General features: G+C 25.4%; 4 protein-coding genes and 1 long non-coding RNA gene across 9 annotated transcripts; 2 read left to right on the forward strand and 3 right to left on the reverse strand.

The window, feature by feature from the left end:
* Positions 1 to 814: 814 nt before the first annotated feature.
* On the reverse strand, positions 815 to 4,096 carry LOC107993333 (translation initiation factor eIF-2B subunit delta). 2 transcript variants are annotated; one of them, XM_017049711.2, is made up of 7 exons: positions 3,870 to 4,096; positions 3,205 to 3,270; positions 2,126 to 3,009; positions 1,889 to 2,016; positions 1,630 to 1,807; positions 1,376 to 1,556; positions 815 to 1,278 (listed from the first exon to the last, which is right to left on the reverse strand). In XM_017049711.2, exons 3-7 carry the CDS (start codon positions 2,966 to 2,968, stop codon positions 1,070 to 1,072), a joined length of 1,539 nt encoding a protein of 512 aa, XP_016905200.1. In that variant the 5' UTR covers positions 2,969 to 3,009; positions 3,205 to 3,270; positions 3,870 to 4,096; the 3' UTR covers positions 815 to 1,069. The 2 variants fall into 2 exon arrangements, with proteins under 2 accessions (XP_016905200.1, XP_028520391.1); XM_028664590.2 differs by lacking the exon at positions 3,205 to 3,270 and having other exon boundaries at positions 3,870 to 4,080.
* Positions 4,097 to 4,300: 204 nt separating this feature from the next.
* LOC107993334 (large ribosomal subunit protein eL19) lies at positions 4,301 to 6,074 on the reverse strand. Of its 2 annotated transcripts, XM_062085451.1 has the most exons (5): positions 5,974 to 6,074; positions 5,591 to 5,704; positions 5,166 to 5,272; positions 4,911 to 5,074; positions 4,301 to 4,813 (listed from the first exon to the last, which is right to left on the reverse strand). In XM_062085451.1, the coding sequence occupies exons 2-5, from the start codon at positions 5,593 to 5,595 to the stop codon at positions 4,487 to 4,489; spliced, it is 603 nt and encodes a 200-aa protein (XP_061941435.1). In that variant the 5' UTR covers positions 5,596 to 5,704; positions 5,974 to 6,074; the 3' UTR covers positions 4,301 to 4,486. The 2 variants fall into 2 exon arrangements, with proteins under 2 accessions (XP_061941435.1, XP_016905201.1); XM_017049712.3 differs by lacking the exon at positions 5,974 to 6,074 and having other exon boundaries at positions 5,591 to 5,720.
* Positions 6,075 to 6,164: 90 nt separating this feature from the next.
* Positions 6,165 to 8,879, forward strand: LOC114576920 (transcription termination factor 5, mitochondrial). Its single transcript, XM_028664588.2, has 6 exons — positions 6,165 to 6,674; positions 6,780 to 6,913; positions 7,025 to 7,346; positions 7,422 to 7,849; positions 7,962 to 8,183; positions 8,370 to 8,879. The coding sequence occupies exons 1-6, from the start codon at positions 6,462 to 6,464 to the stop codon at positions 8,641 to 8,643; spliced, it is 1,593 nt and encodes a 530-aa protein (XP_028520389.2). The 5' UTR covers positions 6,165 to 6,461; the 3' UTR covers positions 8,644 to 8,879.
* A 239-nt stretch (positions 8,880 to 9,118) lies between these two features.
* On the reverse strand, positions 9,119 to 15,952 carry LOC107993336 (retinal homeobox protein Rx2). 2 transcript variants are annotated; one of them, XM_028664587.2, is made up of 5 exons: positions 15,239 to 15,952; positions 12,195 to 14,390; positions 11,490 to 11,568; positions 11,006 to 11,232; positions 9,119 to 10,646 (listed from the first exon to the last, which is right to left on the reverse strand). In XM_028664587.2, the coding sequence occupies exons 2-5, from the start codon at positions 12,595 to 12,597 to the stop codon at positions 10,021 to 10,023; spliced, it is 1,335 nt and encodes a 444-aa protein (XP_028520388.1). In that variant the 5' UTR covers positions 12,598 to 14,390; positions 15,239 to 15,952; the 3' UTR covers positions 9,119 to 10,020. The 2 variants fall into 2 exon arrangements, with proteins under 2 accessions (XP_028520388.1, XP_016905204.1); XM_017049715.3 differs by having other exon boundaries at positions 12,195 to 15,952.
* A 79-nt stretch (positions 15,953 to 16,031) lies between these two features.
* LOC107993339 (uncharacterized) lies at positions 16,032 to 21,377 on the forward strand. Of its 2 annotated transcripts, none has more exons than XR_009832812.1 (3): positions 16,032 to 16,171; positions 16,766 to 18,966; positions 20,850 to 21,377. It is a non-coding gene; the product is annotated as an uncharacterized LOC107993339 (long non-coding RNA). The 2 variants fall into 2 exon arrangements; XR_009832811.1 differs by lacking the exon at positions 20,850 to 21,377 and having other exon boundaries at positions 16,766 to 18,473; positions 18,552 to 19,428.
* Positions 21,378 to 23,093: the final 1,716 nt, after the last annotated feature.

Below are 23,093 nucleotides of genomic sequence, written 5' to 3' on the forward strand. Positions count from 1 at the left end.
ATTTTTAATAATATTTTATTTATAAAATATCAAATAATATTGTAATTTTTTGCATTAGAAAATGATTATTTAAACTTTAAGAGAAAAACTCAAATTTTTAATAATCAATTACTTAATAGCTAATTATATAATAATTAATCGCTTTAATAATAAAAATTTATACATTATATTATTCATATATTAAGAACATAAAACTGGAAAAAATTAAAAACAGTTTTTCAGGGAATTTTACAGAGAACTATCAATTAGTTAAATTACAAATTAACTATATAATATAAATAATCAAATCCAGAAATATAGATTTTTATACTTTTTCATAAAATGTTTTAATTTATTATTTATTTATTTATTTATAATTTATATAAATTATTTAAATTAAATTTTAATTCTAATCATTATTAATATTTCAATTGTTTTTTATATTGAATCAATAACATATTGACTCAAAAATGATTAATTGTCAAAATCAATAGAAAAAATATTGCATATCATTTTATTTTGTAACTCTATGAAATATATTATATTCATATTCTGTATCTTTATAAGATATATTATATTCATATTAATTATTTATTATTATTTATTATTTATTATATAACTAGTTATTATTATATTATTTCTTATTTAATTTTTTCTATCTTAAGATTTAAATATTTAAATATTTAAAAAAATTTCACATATTTCAGTATCAATTTTTTTCTTTAATTTCAATTTGAAAACTTTAATTAAAATATAATCTTATTTATAAATTTTATATATATTATATATATATTATAAAAATATAATATATATATAAAAATATGAAGAAAATATATTTTTAATTTATATTTTAAAAATTTATTTTAAAATACACAACATAATATACAATTGTACATAAAATATATTTTTAAAGACATATAAAAAAAAGAAGTTATGATGAATATATTTTTCTTTTTGATGTATTATAATTTAACTTTATTTAAAATTAATTTGCATATATAGAAATAAAGAACACAATGATTGATGTTTTATACTGTTTTTTGAATGCTATATCAAATATTAAAACAACAAAAATAATTTTTAATGAAATTTAAATTTCTGATGGTTTAATACGTAAAATCACAGGAACACTAGTGCATGGTAAAATAGCTAATTCTGTAACAACTGCCGTTACTAAATCGGCTGGTGTAACATCGTACATGATATTTAAAAGATTTAATGATTTTTTTGTTTTCCAGTTCGTTAATAATGATTTTTGCATACCGTTTTTATAATCTTGTGCAAGCTCATCTGCATTTCCTATAAATAAGATAGAAAAAAATATAAATAAACAATATTATAATAGAATTAAATAATAAATCAATAAATAGAAGAACAAATATAAAATTTTATTTACCTAATTCGTTATAGACAATAGAATCTGTTTGTACACGTTCACAAGATTTGTGAGTCTCACAAGCTACTAAGACTGGAATATTAAAGGCTTTTGCCATCAAGGCAACTTGAGCAGTTCCAACTCTTGACATTACTGCACCATTTGCTAGAATTGCATGTGCACCAAGGAATACTTTGCTTACCTTAATAATTATTATTATCAATAATCTTAATAAAAATTTAAATAAAATGAAAATAAAATTATCAATTACTTACTTCAGGCATTACGTAACTTAAAGCATTAATTAAAATATAAGAACATTCAATCCCATGTCTTGATAAACGTCTAAGTTGTTCCTTTCCTTCCAGCCATGGTCTTCCATCCACAACAATAACACGAAATTGTTTACCTGCAGTATGTGCATCTAACAATATTTTATGTATTAAAGATGAACTAAAAACAAATTTTATTATAGATATAGAAAATAAAAGTAAAAATAATTTTAAAATAATTTTGAAATAATAAAATACTCACTAAGCATAAGTTAAAATAATATCTCCATTAGATATTTTAGTTTGAATAGTTATTGATATTGCCTTGTCAGCTAGCTCTATTTGTTCTCGAATATAAGTATCTATTGCAGTACTTAATTTGTTTTTTGCCTAAAATTTATAATTTTTTTTCATTTTAATTTTATTTTAAAAATAAATTATTTTAAAAATCATGTATATCAAATATATCTAAAGTTTAAAAAAAAAAAAAAAGACTTACATTTACATCAGACAATGAAGATGGAAACTGTGTCATTTGCCATTTTAAATGTCTCATTGCATTTTGCATTGACACAGCTAATGGCCTGCAATAATGTAAGTAAGCTATAGATTCTTGTAAATTTGCTTCAAGACTTCTAATAAAATCAGCTTGTGGTGGTCTTTCAAAATCATAAATAAGTTGCTTAACAGCAGCTAAAAGTGCAACACATCTTGCATTGCTACCAACAATTATTTTGTTTGCATATTGTGTACCTAATCTAATTATTGCTGGATGTATATTTGAATTGACAAAAGGAACATTTACAATAGATTGTTCTCTTTCGTGATATAGATGTTTGAAAAGATTTATTTCATGTGTATTACGTTTTTGAATTGTTTTTATAGGTATTACTATTTTTTTAACTGTTTCTGTTATTACAGATTTATCATTATTACTCTGTTCTTTACTTTTAATTTTATTTTTTTCTAATAAAATTTGTTGTTTGGCTGCTCTTTGTGCTTCTTGCTTTGCTCTCCTTTCAGCACGTAATTCTGCTTTGCTCTTTCCTTCATTACTTGCTTCCGATATTGAACTTTTTTCGCATATATTTGTAGTTTTATTGACTACTAATACTTCAGCAGATTCAATATTTTCATTAGTTGTAGTTTTTGATGTTTCATTGCTGTTTTTATTCTTAATATTATTTAGAGAAGCAGATTTATCATTTAAGGTATCTTTATCTAATATTTTACTAGATTTGGCTTTTGCTTTAGCATGTGCTTTAGCTGCTTTTTTTGCTTCGCGTTCTGCTTTTATTTCTTCCCGTGATTTTTCAGAAATATTTCCCTTTTTGTTGGTCATTGTTCTTAATGCAATTGTTCGTTTTTTCAATTTAGAAATTTCTGTAAATAAATTATATAAATTCATAATATATTTAATAATATTTCAATTTAATTTAATTTCAATTTAATTTTTAATTTATAATATATATAATAATTTATAATATAATATAATATTATTTTTAATATATTATACAACATATTATACAAGAAAATAATCATACAAAAGAAAGAAATAATAAATTATTAATTACATACATTTACACACATGTTCCTCTTGTTTCATGATCTTTATATTTTTTCTTAATCATAAGAAACATTTAGCTGAAAAAACCAGAATTTTTAAGAAATTAAAAATTTATTTTAAAATTTATATATATAAATGCATATATTTATTCATAAATTATTCATTAATATATAATTTTAATTTTAATATTAATTTTATTGAAAATATTTGAAAATATTTCATTACAAAAATGATTATTATATATATAATAAAAAAAATTATAATTGAAATATAATTTCAACTTGATATATAAAAACATATCAAATATTTTACATATTTCTGAAGCTAATATATAAATAAATTTTATATAATATATAAAACATTAATATCTCTGGCATACACAATTTAATTTGTAAATGTTAAATTGAAAAATAAATTGAAAAATAATATTTTTTATTTATATCAAATTTCATTTAATTTATACTTTTTAGACAGACATATTGATTTATTGCGCTATTCAAATTTCACAAAGCATATTACGAAATAATATTTAACATTTCATAATCTTATTATCAAAACATAAATTGCTTTATAAATATACAATATGTAATAAATTTGGTAAATTATATATTAATACATACAATATTTTTATTTCAAAATTATATTATTTTACATATATTAAATTCATTTCACTAACCTATTGCTTCATTTTCAATAACATTATAACGAAATAATTTTTCATTGAAGTATCTCGTATTTGAAACAAATATTTTTTATTCTTTTATTCTGTATATATATTTATTAAGAATGTGCGTTATTAAGAAATAAAGTTCCTTTACTTTTAGACAATTTCTACTATGTACTCGACAGTTTCGCCATTTTACTTTAGTACATAATAGTGTTTCCATCTGTGGATATAATTTTATACTAATTTTAAAAATAAAATTTTAATTTATTTTATTTTTTTTCAGAGAAAATAATCATATTGTTAAGTATTCAAATTAACTTTATATTATATTTGAAATAATATTTATTATATATATATTTATATAAAAAAATAATATATATATATATATAAAATAATATATACTTATATAAAAAATATAATTATTTAAAAAAGATATATAATTAATATATTTAGTTATATATATTATATATAATATATAATTAAAAAATATTATATACAAAAATATTAATGCATTTTATATGCATATGTTATATTTAAATGAAAATTGAAAAAGACAAATGGATTGAATAAAAATATTAATATTTTTTTTAGATTTTATTTATATAATAATTTGTAAAATTGTTAGATTATTTTTTTTGCGCTGCTGCAGCTTCATCTTCTCGTTGATAAGATTGTAATAATTCTTGTTTTTTTGTAGCAATTCGCTCTGCTCTACGTTTACGCGCTTCTCTAACTTTAGTACGACGTGCTTCAGCTTGATCTGAAAGCATCTCGGCTCTCGCTTTTTCAGCCTTCTTTTTATGGATGAATTCCATTAAAACTCTTTTATTCTTAAATACATTACCCTTAGCTTTCATATATAGGGAATGATACAAATGTCTGTCAATCTTTTTTGTTTCACGATATTTTTTTAATAGTCTACGCAGAACTCGCATTCTTTGAATCCATAGATCCTATAAAAAAAATATATCTCATATTAAATATATTATAATTTATACACATAAAGAAGAAATAATTTGAATATATCAAACAATAATTATAAATTTTTACCTTTTGCGGTGTACGAGCATTTGCTGTACCTTTTCTTTTACCAAAACCACAATGACGTCCTTTACGTCTAGCTTCAGTATTTTTACGAACTCGAGCTCTAGAGTGAACAGCAACAGGTTTTTTAATAATAAGACCATCTTTAATTAACTTTCTAATGCTTTGACCTTAAAAACAAAGATAATAAAACTAATGTTTTAATAATATTAAACGTGTATAAAATTATGATGCTAAAATTTAATTTTTAAATTATCATACGTGAGTTTGTATTTGCAATTTCGTTGATTTCATTTGGATCCAACCAAACCTTTTTTTTACCACATCGCATAACAGAGGCTGCAAGCCTCTTTTGTAGTTTTAAAGAACTGAAACAAATTGAGGTTATGTTATGAAATAACATATTGACATTTAATATCATCCTAAAATATTACTTTAATCAAATTTGTGTAAAAAAAATAATTCAAATTTAATTATGATTCAATTCAAATTAAATTATATTTTTAAAAACATAATCGTAAAACCATGTGGTCAATTGTCAACAAATTAACAAATATTAAATATATAAAATATGATATATCAAATTCAACAATATGTCAATGCATATTCTTTTAATAATATCATAAATACAAATTAGATTTGAATCTATGTATTTATGTAATTAAAAATTTTTGAATAGTTCATACCTCATGATGGAGTCTAGAAGTTCCTTTTGTGAAAGAAAGTTAAAATGGTGGAAACTACGTTTCCTATGTGTTGAACGGAAGTAATAAAGAAGAAAGATTTCATTTCAAATAAATCTAAAAAAATGATAATTATTATCATATTACAATTTCCTATGAAAAATTTTATTTCAATTTTATTATTTTAAATGTATATTATATTATTTTTTCTATTAATTTTGAAATATCTTAAATGTAAATTTTATAAAATAATAATTTATTTATTTTGATTACTGTCATAAATAAATAAAAACTAACTTTGAATAAATTATAAATATATTAATAAATATATTATTATAAATTTAAAATTAAATTGTTTTAATTTATCCAATTAAAATTTGACTTACAATATTTTTTTACAATATTATTTATATATATGTATTTATTAATTAGAATATTATTTAACATTAAATTTTCCCGATAAAAAGAACCAATTAATTAATGATATACAATGCATATATTCTATTTATGATATTTGTGTTGAAAATATAGATTTGAAAAATCTTATAAAATAACTCATCTCGATATATTTTGTTTATGATATATTTCAATTTTTTTTTTATATTTTAAATGTCACAAAATATAATTTTTTTTCTTTTTAATGCATAAAATAGTAATATTTAAAATATGATAAATAAATGAAGTCTAATTTTATGTTATATTTAAATGAATAAAAATAAAGTGTTTTATTATTAATATGATAACCTTCAAACATATAAATTCTTTTATTCTAAATATATCTGTAGAAAAAAAAGATATATCTGTAGAAATTTATCTGTAGAAAAAAAAATATATCTTTCATCTGTAATCGATATAAACATAAAATATAAATATAATGTTTAAACAGAAATTTATAGGAAAATTTATCATGATACGTTCTAAAAAATTAGTTTCATCTTTTTCAACACAAGAAAATCTTCATGACATATTAATAACACATTTAAAACTTGATCATAATATTGTTAAAAAAAATGTTAAAATTGAAGAAAATAATTTTATTGATAAAATACCAATCCGAAAAGTTATTCAGAATTGTAATACCATAAAGGTGTGTGTATTAAAGGACAATATTTAAATAATATTATTATATAATTATTATTAAATTATATAATTATATCGGTCATAATTTCTTATTTTCTTTCTTTTTTATTAGAATACGAATATAAATATAGAAAAAATGGATTATTTAATGCAATGCTTGACACTTGAACCTATAATTTTGAAAAATAGAATTTTTATACTTAAAGAATTAGGTATAAATTCTATAGAATTAAGTCATATTTATCGGTATGTTACATTTTAATATTCATAATAAATTTAAATTTTATTCAAATAATTTCTTTATAATTATAAATTGTAATTTATGTTATTATTAATTATGGTTTTTTTATATTTTAGATTTCCAACATTAATGAGAAAAAAAGTAAATACATTTAAAAAAATAAATAATATACCTGTTACAGAAAATATTATGAAAAATATATTTTCTAATGTAGGTATAAAAATTGATAATAATGTTATTAAAGATTTTACAAAATTTGAAAAAAATATGAAAATAGGCAATTATTATCAAATATGTATGTCATATTATAAAACATTTTATTTAAAACTATATGATCAAACATTTTTAAAAAATAATAAGATAAAATATCGAAGTTTTAAAGAAATGTTCAAATTAATATATGTATTAAAAAATAAATTTAATTTTGATGAAAAATTTGTAAGTATAAATGTTTACAAAAAATTTAAAAAAAAAATTTTAAGAATATGATATGATATAATATATATTTTGCAGATAATAAAAAATTCGTATCTCTTGAATATAGATGTGGATAATGTTGAGAAAATGATAACTGATTTTAAATATATTAAAATAAAAGAAAAAACTTTATTTGATTTAATAAATATATATCCTCGTATTCTCTTGCATGATATAAATGAAGTGAAAGAATTAATAGAACTTTATAAAACATTAGATATACCATATCAGTTTTCTTATTTTTGCGTAAAATGTTTATCAGTAAAAAAAAAAAAATTTTTGGAGAGATATAATGATTTTCAAAATAATGTAGAATTAGCTATATGGTTAAAACATCCACGATTCTTACAATTAATTTATTATTACAAATTAGTCAAGAAACGTTTATATTATATGAAATATTTAAATTGTATAGACCATGCAAATATTCAAATATATTTATCATCAAAGGAAATTTTTCTCAGGTATATATACATATATGAATGTATATATTTTTTCATATCAAATAGAAAATAAAATTCATTAATAATTGCAGAGTAATTCATTCAAATCTTTTGATATTAATTTATATTTTAGATTCATAGAAGGAGAATATGATTTGAAATCTAAAAAAAAACATTTATTATTCATTTTTCGAAAAGAATTTGGAAAAGATATTAATTTAATCTCTGTAATTCAAAAACATCCTTATTGGAAATATGTTTCCTTGTTAATAATTATTAAATCAATACAATATTTAAAAAAACATTATTCAATAGAAGATATATGTCAAAATATTCATATCATATTGTATCCAAGGTAAATAGATGTTTACATTGCTTAAAAATAATAAAATATATTTATTTAAATAAACTATATATATACTATATTATGCGGAGTATTAATATATTCGTAAGATATTTTCGGAAAATCAATTCTAAGCATCAAAATAAACATAAAAATTCATATACAACATTTATATAACATTCAATATTATTTTTTTAGATCGAAAATTGATTACACATTAAATTTGTTGTATAAAAAATATTCACAAGAGGAATATAATTCTACACATTATTTATCATTGTGCTTATACGAATTAGAAAAAAACTATTATTTTAGTGGAGATGGAATTTGGCCAAATGAAGTATCAGTTTTCAAATCAAGTATTTTTGAGGATTCATTTAATTTTAATAATTTTATTGAATATATAGATAACAACGATAACAAAATAAAGGATTTAACTGGAAAAGCATGGCTCGAATATTTATTACGATAACAAATATATTTGAATATATTTATAGAAAAATATATGTGTATATATATATATATATATTTTTATTTAATTAAAATGTTTTATTTATATTATATTTATTATATATTATAAATATATAATAAATATAATATATAATAAATGTTATAAATATGTATATATGAAATATGGAATATATAAATTGTAATAAATTAAATGTTTTTAAAAATGAAAAATTTTAATAAAAAAAATTTGAAATATTAGAAAACCAAACTTTATTAATGTATTATATAAAATACTAAAATACTATATAAAATAAGTTAAAGTACTATCTTTTTAAGCACCTTAAAATTTTTCTTATGAAATTTTAAAATTTGTTTACATGTTTAGAAATATTTAATAATATGTATTTTATATATTTTATTCTGTATTTGTTATTATAAATTTATTATTAATAATATATATATTTTATTGAAGTAAAAAAAATTATAATATTATAATATTAAGTATTTCTATTTTGAATATTTATTAAAAATTATATTCACATACAATTCCAATGAACAAATTAATATATGAAATTATAGTTATTTATTTAAGACACATCATTGTTAAATGAGTGATTACATATTTTAATTTTTAAGTTGCATTTAGATGCAATTATTTTTAAGCATTATAAAAAGGAAAATAGAATACAAAATTTCTGAAATATTCTTGTATAAAATTTTATAAATTCAGATGTTTTATATTTTTTTATATACATGTATATACAGATATGCATATAGTTGATATACATTATAAAATACGTGAATAAACTTCTTATTCAATTTTACTTAATAATTTTGAAAAAAGGACAAATAATACAAAAGTACTCATACCTTAAACCTATATTTTTAAGGCACTGGAATGCTCTTATTCAATTAATTTTCTAAAATAATTAATTTTCTTTTTTTACACGTTCGTTTATTATAACGTTTTATAACGTATTTTATTATAACGTGTTTTTTTTTATTATTAAAACAAATTAATGATTATCATATTCTTAACATTAAACTTTGCAAAAGAATAATTCCAATTAATCTCATTAATCATTGTTTAAATCTATATGATACAGTATAAAATTGTATTAAAGAGAATTGATACATTTACGATTAATACAAATAAAATTTATAAATAAAAATAATTTTCAAAAAACTTTTTTTTATTTTTAAAATTATAACTCTAATTAAAACAAAGCCTTCGATTTTATTTTTATTTTAGCTCAAATAAAAGAAATTCAAAGATGGAAAATCAGTAAGCACGTTCATACAATCTTATCATGAATTTAATATTCCTTTGTCAAGGAAAATTTATTCCAAATCGGAACCACCAGTTGTTCTAGAGCAAATCTAGACCGGAGGTTTCGAGTCAGTTCAGAAAAGGAGGCAACTGCACGTAGTTTTGACTAGTTGGTTCGCTCTTCACCATCACTTGCTCTTTCATCCCTTGACGTCCTTGTGGTGAGTGCATTCCATATTCTTGTTTTTGGTCTTGTTGTTGTTGCTGTTGTTGTTGCTGTTGCTGCTGCTGTTGGGTGTAATCAGGTTGTTCGTGCTGATATTTATCCGCTGGACTAAGACCACTGACATAATCCAATTGCTTATTCTGTTGATGTTCTTCCTCGGACATGGAATTGGTCAGATGAGTGGGTGGTGAGTGGGTAGTTACCATAGTCTGATAGTCGTTACGAGTTAGAGGTGGTGGTGGACTATTACTAGCATTCATATAGTCCTGGTGCACGCGCATTGTATTGCCTGATGGTGTGGAAAATAACGAGGCATCGTGTTGTGGAAGCATTGTCGCGTACGAGTATGCCGATCCGTTGTTGCTTGGCCCACCAAAGGAGGTTGAGTATGGAGAGTTAGACGGGCTAAGTAGATTTAGATGCGGTGCCAAATCGTAAGCTGGAGAATATGCCCAGGCATCCGGTGGTGCTGTCGCTGTTGTCGGCGAGGCGAATGGATTAAGAGTATTGTTCAGTGAAGTAAACGATCCTAATAGAAATATGAGAACGAATTATTTGCATTAGATTTGTAAGAATAAAAGTAATTTTACCAATATTTTTGAAAGTAATTACAAGATATTGAACAATATGTAATATAATTTTTAATCAATTTTAATAATAAAAATCTTTTCTGCAAATTTTATAATAACTATTTGAAATATAATTAACATTAATTATATCGATATATCTGTTGAAATATATATACGTGTGTGATTTTTAACATTTAATCAGAAATCAATAAATTTAATGTTATTTTAATTTTAAAAATGAAAGAAAGAATTGTAAAAATAAAGAAATAATGAAAAACAATATAAATAAGTTTTAAGTTAGTATTTTTATTGTAATTACCTGATAAACCAGGGCTTGCTGAACCAGCAGCCATACCATAACCAGCAGTTTTACGCGGAGGTTCCCTCTTTCGCCATTTTGCACGCCGGTTTTGAAACCATACTTGAACTCTTGACTCTGATAACGCAAGTTTTAAAGCAAGTTCTTCTCGTGCAAAAACATCAGGATATGGCGCACGTTCGAATGCTCTTTCTAATTCTTCCAATTGATAAGCGGTAAATGTCGTTCTGAAATAATTAGTTTTCAAAATGAAAATGAAATATTTGTCAAGTGAGAATGTGACAATTAAAATTTCAAACTAATTATTCAATGAAATGTGATTCATATTGAAGAATTTAAAACTTATGGCATAATAACAATATTCATTTTTTAATTTACAAAAGATCCAAATAAAGATTAGAAACTTAATTTTAAATAGATTAAATAATATTTTTTAAATTAATTAAAAAAGAAAATAAAAAAAATATAAAAAATAAATAAATACCTAGTTTTCTTCTTTTTGATTCCATTATTGTCGGTTTTTTTCTTGGAATCTTTCTTAGCTGGTTGTGGTTCGCTACTAACTGTAAAAATATATTAAATTGAAAACAAAGTTAGAAAATAACATTTGCAAAACATCAATAATTTAAAGAAAATTCTGTCAAAAACAAATAAATAATCTTAATTATCTAAAACAAAATTAAAATGATTAAATATGATATTAAATAAGTATAATATTATTTAGTAAGTATATAATATATATTCTGAAATTTTTATTGTATGTATTAATAAATTTTTGTCAAATATAGATTACAATATTTCTAATAATAGAGATCCTAATCTTATAAATTTTTTTTATACACAAAATATAGTATAAATAATTTAAGTCGCAAAATATATTAATAAAATTAAAATTAAAATAAAAAAGATTGCGAATAAAATTAAATCTTAACAAACATAAATTTATAATTTAACAATATCAAGATGTATCATTATAAATATATAAAGAAATGCATAATAAAATTGAAAGAAGCTATGCTAAATTAATTTATATCTTATTTATCTTTATATATAGCAATAATATCAATATATTTATTATTTTTACAAATTGATATATTATTATTGATAATTGTTATTATTTTTAATTAATCGGTACATACGAAGATTCTAATTTCATAGACCTTTTTTTTTAGTATAATATAATACTAACCTGGAGCAAGAGTATTCATCGGATCCTCCGGCTTCCTTTTCAAAGCATTTCCAAGCTGAAGACCCTGTTGCAATGTCGTTGAGGTCGGGGTCGCAGTGGTAGACGTCGAAGTAGTAACATCCTGCGTCTGAGGAAGAGGAGCATACATTCCAGCCAATTCCAATTCTTTCAACTCTTTCTGTTGTTGCTGTTGTTGTTGTTGCAGATGATGATGAGACGTTTGATGATGAGGCGGTGGACTATTGGAAGAATCTAATTTGTGAAGATGGCCTCCAGTGGGCATTAAGTCGCCACCGTGGTGTCCACCATGAAGACCGAGCATCACTTGAATACTGTGAACCCCGGAACCTCCTCGACCGCCGAAATCAGAGAAGATCGGATCATCGAAAGGACCTCCGTCCATTTTTTTATTAATTGAAATATCCTTTTAGAATTTAAATATTAATTTATTTTCTAAAGATTCTTTATATAAAAAATAATTTTAGACTATTCTTCTGATATTAAAAAACAATAAATTCTTCTGTTCTTAGAATTTTAATAGGCACATGGTTTCACTAGAATCAAGCAAGTAGATTCGTGTTAATAAATATATAATAACTTTTTCTTTCGATCTTCAATATATATTTGTATTTATTTCTTTCTTTTTTCAACAGTTTCGATTTTCAATCGTCGAGGAACATTTCATTTCTTGAATCACAATGAATCGACACAAACTTCTCTTCCTTTCGATCACATATTTCCTCTCTTTCGATATTTCTTCTTCCTTCTTTTATTTTAAAATTTAAAGAGCCCAACAATAAAATATTTCTTCTTATTACTAATAAAAAATATTTCTTTCTTTTAACCTCCTAAATTCATTTCTTATTCTCGCGTCTGATTACTCCGATTGCAATAAATTACGTGGATCAACGGTGACAATTTTCATTCACTTCCTGCTCTCTTTATTGCTACCGATTCCCTCGGTTTCTTCTTCGTCAAGACCTCCAACAATCCGGCTGGCCAATTATGCAAAAAGGCGCGCGCAGGATGGCGGTTCGCGCGTCCTCCGTAATGGAATCCAAGCCAATTGCGATCAATTGTTGCCCGGGTTATGATTAATTTTGATTAGTTCGAGCTAACGAAGCGAGCCAGCATTGTGTCGTCGACACATGAACAGATTGTAACAGCGAAACCGAATACTTTGGAGGAATCTCTCTTTAAAGTATATTGAAATTGTTGTTGATAAAAAAACAAAAAGAAAAAAAAAAAAAGAAGATTAATCCAGGAAGATGAAAGAATCTCTGTATATTGATCGTCACGGGTTTCCCCAATTTTCTTATCTATCGACAAACGGGTGAGTTGATCGCGCGAAACAACAAGAGCTGCTTAACTAACCAGACACTGTCGCACTAAGCGACGATCCGTTCTGACTCTGGCTAATCAACCGACACTCACACACGCTTATATTTTCAACGGGTTGCCGGTCAGGCCGCCCCCACACATGGAAGCCAACCAATCCTGTAGCACCTACTATGCCATACGTGCTCCATGAGAGGACAGCCGTTTTATGCGGGCGCGGTATGCTGTGCCTCCTGTTTTTCTTCCTCTTTCTTTCTCTTTTTCTCCCTTTTCATTCTGCACAAGATTCGTCTCTTCATCTCTGTTTTTAATCTCCTTGCACAGAGAGAAAGAGAGAGAGAGAAAGAGAGAGAGAGTATTTGCTCTCCACCCCTCTTCTCCTACTCTTCCTTTACTTCTTCCTTTCTTTTTCTTTCTTTTCTTTACCTTTTCTCTGTCTATGTTACCAACCACTTCGTGATTCTTCATTGCATCGGGTGTATATATGTATATGTGTGTGCGTATGCATGTAGAGAGAAAGACAGAGAGAAGTGTTCATTGATCTTCTTCGTTGATGTCTCTGTCGGGTTTCTCGTTGGTCTCGTGGCTATGCCACAACCACATCATTGCGACCGCCCCCGATGGTTGGAGAACACCGCCTCAGTCCGTAGTGTGCTTTAGATAACATTTTTAACGAGTATGGAGGGGTATGTGGGAATTGGAGCGGGTTGGGTTGTGCACGATCAGGAGATGTGGTGATGGGAAATTGTGCATCAGAGGCTTCCACTTCGACTATGGACCCCTTGCGCTTGACCTAATGCGACCCCGATATTTCTTGGAACGGAGATCATGGCGGAGAGAATAATGGACTCTTGATCGCTGTTTAGAGGACAGAAAGGTGGTTTTGGGAGGATTTTAATTCTTATCATTAACTGGTATTATGATCGTTAAAATTTAATTAAAAGATTCGAATCTTTTCAGAATTTTAGATTTTAATTTTAATTTATCTTTTATATTTTTATACGATAAATGTTGTTGTCTTCGTCGATGACTAGAAATTTTTACGCGCATGAATTTTTGCACATTCATATTTATTAACGATACTAAATGAAAATTAATAATAATTTTAGAATTTGAATAATAATTTATTATATCTTTCGTTAATTTTAATTTTAACTTTTAAATTTCAAAGAAATAAATGGGTGTTTGATTTTTTATTTAATTATTTTTATTTTTTGATATTTTTTAAAATTCAGATTTTGTAAAAACTAATGTAATGTAAGTCTCCGAAATATTTAAATACTTAGATTGTTCTTATTAATTTAAACGATGTGAAATAATAATGTAAAATATAATAGAATTTATATTTGTCGCAGAATATGTTATAGTTTTACGCAGAAAACTGGATTAGTTCATGCTATATGTATTCTGGAATATGATATTATTTGCAGTATAATTTCTGCAGTATCGAATTATTTGAACTATATTTATTACTTAAGATGTACAGAATCTACATTTCAATTTTTATCTTTATGATTATAGATTATGGCAGTCCATAATTAATTAATGTAAAGAAAATAATTATAGAATAGATATAAATAATCATAATCAATGATTAATATATATTATTAATAATTGTAATATAATAATATAATTATACTTCTTCAAATTAGAAAAAAAAAAATCCCAAAATCCAATTTCATATTAAAAGGTAATTATTACTTTACCTGAAAATTTAATTCTACTAGAATTAAATTTTGCGCTTTATAATAATCTCATAATCCATTCAATTCATCTTGAATCACACACTATCAATTTCTAATCAATCTGTTCAACTTCCACAAATTCCACGTTATTTTCATTCTAACCTCAGTCACATCAAACGTATCCGTATTAGCTATCCATTTCATATCTGTTCGTTCGCAGAAGTCCTTGAACTGAAACCTTGAACCTCGATTAAACGATTCGAGAGATCACATAACGCTCTCAGTGATGATCGACGTGCATTCATCGCGTCACAGGTCCTGTACCAAATGCACAATAATTTCATCGCGTCCCATGCACTACCAACGAATTCAAATCATCCCGCAATTTTAACCGCCGTATGTTCGAATTATCGGCAAGATTATCCCTCTTCCGGTATCCACTTTAGTCGAGATAAGAAATCGAACGGAATTATCGATCGATTCATGAGAAGATGATCGATCGGAAGAATGAGAAAGGTAAGAGTTCCTATACTTTCGAAGAGATCCATGTCCGTTGACCGGCAGCGTGGCACTGAGCTCTTAAGCGCAGGCTCAATGAAACCAGCAATCGCCAGGAATTGCCTCGAATTGGCCCAATCAAACTACCCCCATTCCGTGTGTACACGCGTATATTAACTGCTAATTTCATCGACAGTAATTAGCGCGCACGAGCGCGCGTCTGTCACGCGCTGATTTAATTGCACTCTCGCGGACACTCTCTTTACTTCCTCCCCCACCAGTCTTGTGATGCATCTTTTCCGTTTCTCCGCTTGGAACCGATCGCGCCACCGTTCTCGCAACTAGCCTTCTTGTTTTGGTCGAATCTAATGAGTTTGTTTATCGCATTGACGAACTCAGGATTAACTGGTGAATGGATGAAAATGATAGAAAGAAAACATCAATTTAATCGAACAGGTAAGAGAGATCTTTTAAAAAGATTTGGTTATCAGAAATTTATATGATTCTCTATTAGGATAAATTATAGGTTAGAGATAAATTCGTAAGAATTGTATAATTAGAAATTGAATTTAATATGTCATTTTTGTTTACTTGTTTATTTGAATGAACAATTTCTTATTTTTTTAAGTGTTTATTAGACAAAGCGTTTATAAATGGTTAATTTAAATTTCATTTTTCAGACAGAAATTATATATTTCATACATAATTTGATTAATATGAAAGATAGGGGATATAGAACGTAAAGGATAAAAATTATCCAATAATATAATCTTATAACTTCTATTCCAATTTCCATATAAATGATGTTATAATTTTTAGTGATATTTTATGATGTAAGAATAGTAATGTAAGCAATCACTCTTTATTGCTATAATATATATTCTTAAGAGTTATTCAAACCTAACCTTAAACCAAATTGAATTTATCGAGCAAGTAGCAGACTCTAAGATTCTTTAATTTTATTTGTATCGAGATTTAACTGACCCAATTAGCCTCTAATGAAACTGAAGACGAGTGGATGCGGGTGAATGCGCGCGCGCATGCTTGCAGGATATCCGCGGATGCAGGAGGCAGCCGGCTGGGAGGATGACGGCGAGCGCGCAAGAGCGAGAAGTCGGTAACTTAACTGGCCTAAATGGGTTTAACTCGATGTGATTTTGCTGGCGAACCACTAAATTGAACGAATACGAACTAAACTGAACTCAACTAAGCTAATCATATCACATTACTAGCGTTATTAGCCGAGAGACGATATAAGTGAAGGTCCGGTGGTACCAGGCTGCAGTAACGGGTCGCCTCCTGCACTGACCCTCTGTACGACTTTCTTTTCGACCTCTTTTTCTCGATCATGATGTTCGCGTCTTCTATTTATTCGATCTTTGAATTACGGAAATGTGTTTACGGTCAAGTTTTACTGCAGTCGATTCCAAAACAACTTTTAGGTTAGTTTCTTATGAAAGTTGGATGCAAGTTGAAGTTTCTCGAAGGAAATGGACAATTCTTGATGCACACGAGGTCTGGGAAACGATGTTGGCCGATCCTGGCCGAACAGAAACGCTATCATGGTCGTGAAACAGGAAACACGTGCTCTGAGTGAAAGTGACAGATCACCGCGCGCCAAATTCGAAATAAAGATCAAAGAATCGTATACGATTTTCGATTTATAGTGTCATTCGTGAAGAGTAAAACGTAACATTTTAAAAAATGTGCGATGGAAAGAATTTTTTCTTATTGAGAATTCTATATAGTGAAATATATGGTGAATAAGTGATATAGTTTATCTTCAAAAGGAATTTGATTTGTATTTTTTGGTATAAATTACGGAATTTCTTAATACGTATAATTATAATAATCGTATATGGATTTTAAGTTCAAATTTATTTAACTTTGTTAAATGTAATTAAATTAAATCAGTGTCTAAATTATAATTTTTAAAAAATTTTTTTATTTAATTAAAATTATTATATTATATACTTATAAATATTATAAAATCATATATTAATTTTTTTCATATTTACGCTTACATTTATATATTATGAATATATTTTATATTCCTACATTTTCGAAGACAATATAAAATTAAATTCTTTTCAAATATCAATGTAATCCATATATAATAAAAAAACTTCCTATGATATTAAATTGTATTTAATACTCGATATTCATAAAACAATTCAAAATATTGAATCAAGAAGTCATCATTGTTATTATACAACAATAAATTTTCATTGAATAAGAATACATGTATTCTGTAACAAAAAAACCGCAAGATTTAATACATAAGATAAACAGAAGATAGATGGAAAGTGGAGGATATTGATAGCGAAAGAAAGAAAAAATAGTATAATTATCTCCCACCAACCATTTCGTTGGTAACTAGAGAGGGGAAGAAACCTGGAGGAAAGATAAGAACGAAGTAGATACGATACGTTCTTCTCCCACTACCTCCACTAGCGGAATAGAAGGAGTTCCTCGGCTCCACCTCTTCCCCTTCCGATGGTATTCTCTTTCAATAGTAGAGAACGTTGTAACTTCCACCTTACCACCATTCCACCCCATAAATATTTCATTATTTACATTTTTTTGACAATTGTACATCAATTTTTCAACAATTTGTTCAATTTGTTCAATTTATATTAAATCTATTTTTTAAAATTAATTAATTAATTAATTTGAATCTAATTTTGTTTATTCAAAATCAACCAAACAAATCTAATACACTTCAAACATTAATCAAATATTGATCTATTATCATAATGTAATTTTTACTTTTTTAATTTAAAATCTACCTCTTTCCTCGCTTTTCCTTATTTTATTATTATTATTTTTTTTTTAGAATAAAAAAAACATGCGATATTTCCATGCATATGTATCTATAAATTTTTATGCGGAGAATGGAGTTGCAAGTTGATGGAAACCAGACAAAGGGAAAGATACTCCCGTTGAAAAATATATTTAGATCGAGCGACAGAAGGAAACGAGATGAAGAGGAGAGAGACTATCCGAGCGACTTTTTGCACGCGAGCCTGTTTTTTTTTTTTACGTCGTAGGTATGCCGACCGGATAGTATTGCCGTGTGGCCAGGCTGACAGGACCGACCAATTGAGCCTGTTAACGTCAATTGGTCTAAATTAGTTCAATTGGACGTAATTGCGCGAATACGACGGGGAACCTCCGCTCTCTGTTTGCCAGCCATGCTTGCGTTTCTCTCCTCACGCTGATATCGCCGTATTCTCGGGACTTCCTCCAGGGTACAGTCCGCAATATATAACTACTCGAATAGTCGAATAATATTTTATGAGAGTGATTTGATACGTAAATTGTTTAAAATACTTAATTGAATATGATCTTATGTGAAAATTAGATTTTATAATACAAATTATTGAAAGAATGGTTTTACTAATATTTTTGCTAAATTATTTCAATTTATGTTATATTATATTATGAAAAAATTTCAAAATTAAAAATATTATTTCTTACTTGAATTTTAAAAATTATAAATTATAATTCTTGTTTGGGCAAGTATCTGAGTATTTCCTTTAACAATTTTTCACAATGTAATATAATATAAATTTTTCGAAATATTCCTATTCTGTGAATGTTTTATATATTTTTTACGAAAAAAATTTATTATAATTAAAAAGAAGCTAAGTTTCAATTTTATTTAACATTATATTAAATTAATAAAATTGAAAAATCTAATAACCAATAAATTTAATCGATTATTCTCAATTCAACAAAAATAAAATCATCCTTATACAAAGAATTTCCATCTTAATCATGTTCTTTAAGTTTCTCTTAAACCATAGAAATTATGACAATAATGCCAGGATAATGGTTGTTCGAGAAGACAATTATGACAATAGTTCACGAATTAACGTGCCCACATGACCGTCGCGAGATTCTTATTGTGATCTCGATCACAATAAACGTTTCTTTTTTTTTTTCACCCTCATGGAAACGTTGGCGAGCGAGCAACAGTCCCTCGGTAGTTAGGGCATCATCGGTATTAGTCATTTTATATCATGCTGGTACATTTCACGCGTCAAAGCGTAGGAAGATGACCAACGATGAAAACTTGTATTTCGAGGAATACTGGTGGCCGATACAAAGAGCTTGGAAATTTTATACACACTCTCTATTCAAAATCCATATATGATCCTACCTGAGATTTGATTCAATTCCTCTTTTTAGATCTGGATACGACCACGTGGGTTCAATGTATGCAACAGGTGTATTTGACCCGCGTGAGACACCTGTGGAATAGATGTATATATAGATTAAAAGAAAAAGTGCAAAATTGGAAGAGAAAAATGGAATGATTGAAGTTTATTCATATCGATCCCTTATAATAAGAGATTTAAGAGATTACTTACTTAATTACAGATATTAGAAAAAATTATAAAGCAAGAAATTAGTCAAGGGAATAGAAATAATGACGTAAAGTGATATGTAAAGAATGTAGAATTATGTATAATCAAATTAAGTGAGTATTGAAGAGGGTAAGATTTGAGAATTGAAGGGTGAAGAACGAGCTAAATTAGATTATTAATAAATGGGATGAAGATATTATAAAGGGTCGAATTTGAAAGTTAAGGGGAATGAAATATATACTGTATGAAATTGATTAGATTACTAATTGTAAGATTTAAAAAGGCGAATATTTGAAAATTGAAAAATATAGAATATATATTAAAGAATTAGGTAATTTAGATTATTAATAATCAAATTAATTTTCCAACTTTTATTCGATAGTATATTATTTAAAGATAATAAAATACAAAAATATATATTATATATCTGTAATAAAATATATTAAATTAAAGTAAAAATGAATGAAACGTTATACATGTACATAATAAAAATTATAACATTACAATAATTCGAACAATATCACTAAATTGATTAGAATAAAATGAAATATTTAAACGAAGTATTAGAGAATATTAAATTACTTAAAAAATTGTGAACAAATCGAATAAAATAATATAAGATCACGGAATTGATTAGAACAAAGTAAAGTAATATTACAGAATAATATAGGCTAGAATTTGTTGCGATGCGACGTTGAGATTTTTCTTAAATTATTTTTAATGGAAATAAAAATTAAGCTATCATTTAATTGCACTTTTAGATTCGGAAATCGTGATTCAAAGGAGAAAATGTAACATCGCAGCCCGATGACGTCGCATCCTTATTAACCCGACGTAGTCACATCCGTCGTCATCCCGTTCTGTATTCACGTGCAGGGTGTTTCTCGTAATGATATCTTCATTTATGTATTGAAACTATTCTATAAAATTCTATTACTAAATTATGTATTTCATATTAAAATTTTCTAATATAATGGTACATATGCGATATTTATTAGATATCTATTATGTATGATATTTGAATAAACTTTTTTTATATAAATAATTTATATATAAAATAAGAGAATGGAAGTTTAAAAAATCTAATATCTTTTTTCTAGCTACAGATATTAATTGCACTTTTTTTTTCAAAAGATTTATTATATATTAATAAAATTTTCCAAAAATAAATACATTTACAAATGAGGTTAAGTACAATAAGATATGATAAATAAATTTGTAAATTTATCATATTTCCATTTTGTATCAACACTATATTGTATTAAATAAACTCTTCAAAATGGACAAAAGAAGATTAAATATCGAAGCATAGATTCTCACGAGAAACGAATCCAAATATTTCTTCGATCAAAAGGTAGTTCACATTGACGAGTAATTAATCGAGGACCTATGCCCTCATATTTCGTGAGAACGAGAAATTCGGGTTCTGATATATACTACGAGAGGGGGCTAAAAACGCTAGTCTATATCATCCCGCATAAGATCATCTACTTACAATAATATAACAGGACTGCGGGTGGGAATTTACGAGAACGTTTTTAGATCTGATTACACAGAATTTTGGGTGCAAAGGAACGGAAAACTGCGCCCATATCCAGAAATGTGGCATAAGAATGACATGACTAATCTCCCCTGAAATCGGTTTCGAATACAATATCAAAATAGAATAAAATGAAATGTGGATTTGGGGAAACGAGAATTTATTTTATCTACGATAAATTCAATTTATATATATCCGATGATATAATTATGAAATATTCTAAAATTTTAGATAAAATTTTGTAATTTTTATGATTTATGTTTTCATGAATATAATTTTATATAAATATTATAATTTCTATATGACGGTAACATTTTTTTTATCAAGTATACAATATAATCGATAAATTGCTCTTAAAATATTAATAAAAAATAACAATAGTCAAGTACTCTGTAAAATTGTTTTCTCAAGTTTCTTCGAGTACCTATTTTGGATCCCATATTACAAACCATATGTTTTCACGTATGATCATGCTGGTGAAGATGACTCTTTCTGACACGCGACCCGCAGCTATCCTAAATGCTTGATTGTCAATTCGATTTCACAGAGAAAACGATTTTCATGGAATTTTCCTGTCCAGGATTTTCTCTTCCGATTTTTGTATAACGAAATTAATGATATTCTTATAATCATGTTAAAATAAAGTTGTTAAAAATCATTATGTCGGATTAATTAAAAGTACTAATAAAACTTAAATATTTAAAATGATAAAAAATTTGATTTTTATAGATAAATGTTTATTAATTTATTAAATTTTTCAATCTTCATATTTTTAATATTTTAATATTTGTTAATAAATGAGATTATTGATATAATATTAATTGTAATTGTAATTATAATATTAATCATTAATAATTATTAAAATTTATATAATTTATTTTATAGTTTTTATTTTAAGATTTTTCGTTCAAGAATATGTTGTATAAAGAACTCTATGTTATCAACTTTGGTGCAGTAAAATGATCTGTAGAGACATCTGTCGACATTTCTCGAAATATCATGTACTTTCAAGATGCACTAAGATTGTATCGAACTTATTTTCAAAATTGGATGCATCAATGCTTTCAATTGAATAACAGTCTTGGTTAATTCTTTGCTTAAATTAAATAATTTGAAATAATCCATACAATTAGTATTAAAGCTTTTATTCAATTCAAATTAATTGTGAAAATGTTATTATACAAATTATAAAACAGAAAAACTTAAAACTATATTGATTAATTAGTATAAAAGATTGATAATTAAAAACAAACAAATTAGGATTTTTTTTAAAGAATTAGAATTAAAAATATAATATATTATATTATTGTATAATTCATTATCATTAATTTTATTTTACGAAAAGTTTCAATTTTGATTAAATTATATGATAAATTAACACACAAATATACATCTTTAATATAATATATCTCAGCAAATGAAATATGTATTATATAAATAATAGCTAATATTTAAATCGATAAAT

This window comes from Apis cerana, linkage group LG15, assembly GCF_029169275.1.
Source record: "Apis cerana isolate GH-2021 linkage group LG15, AcerK_1.0, whole genome shotgun sequence".
In the NCBI taxonomy this organism is placed as follows: domain Eukaryota; kingdom Metazoa; phylum Arthropoda; class Insecta; order Hymenoptera; family Apidae; genus Apis; species Apis cerana.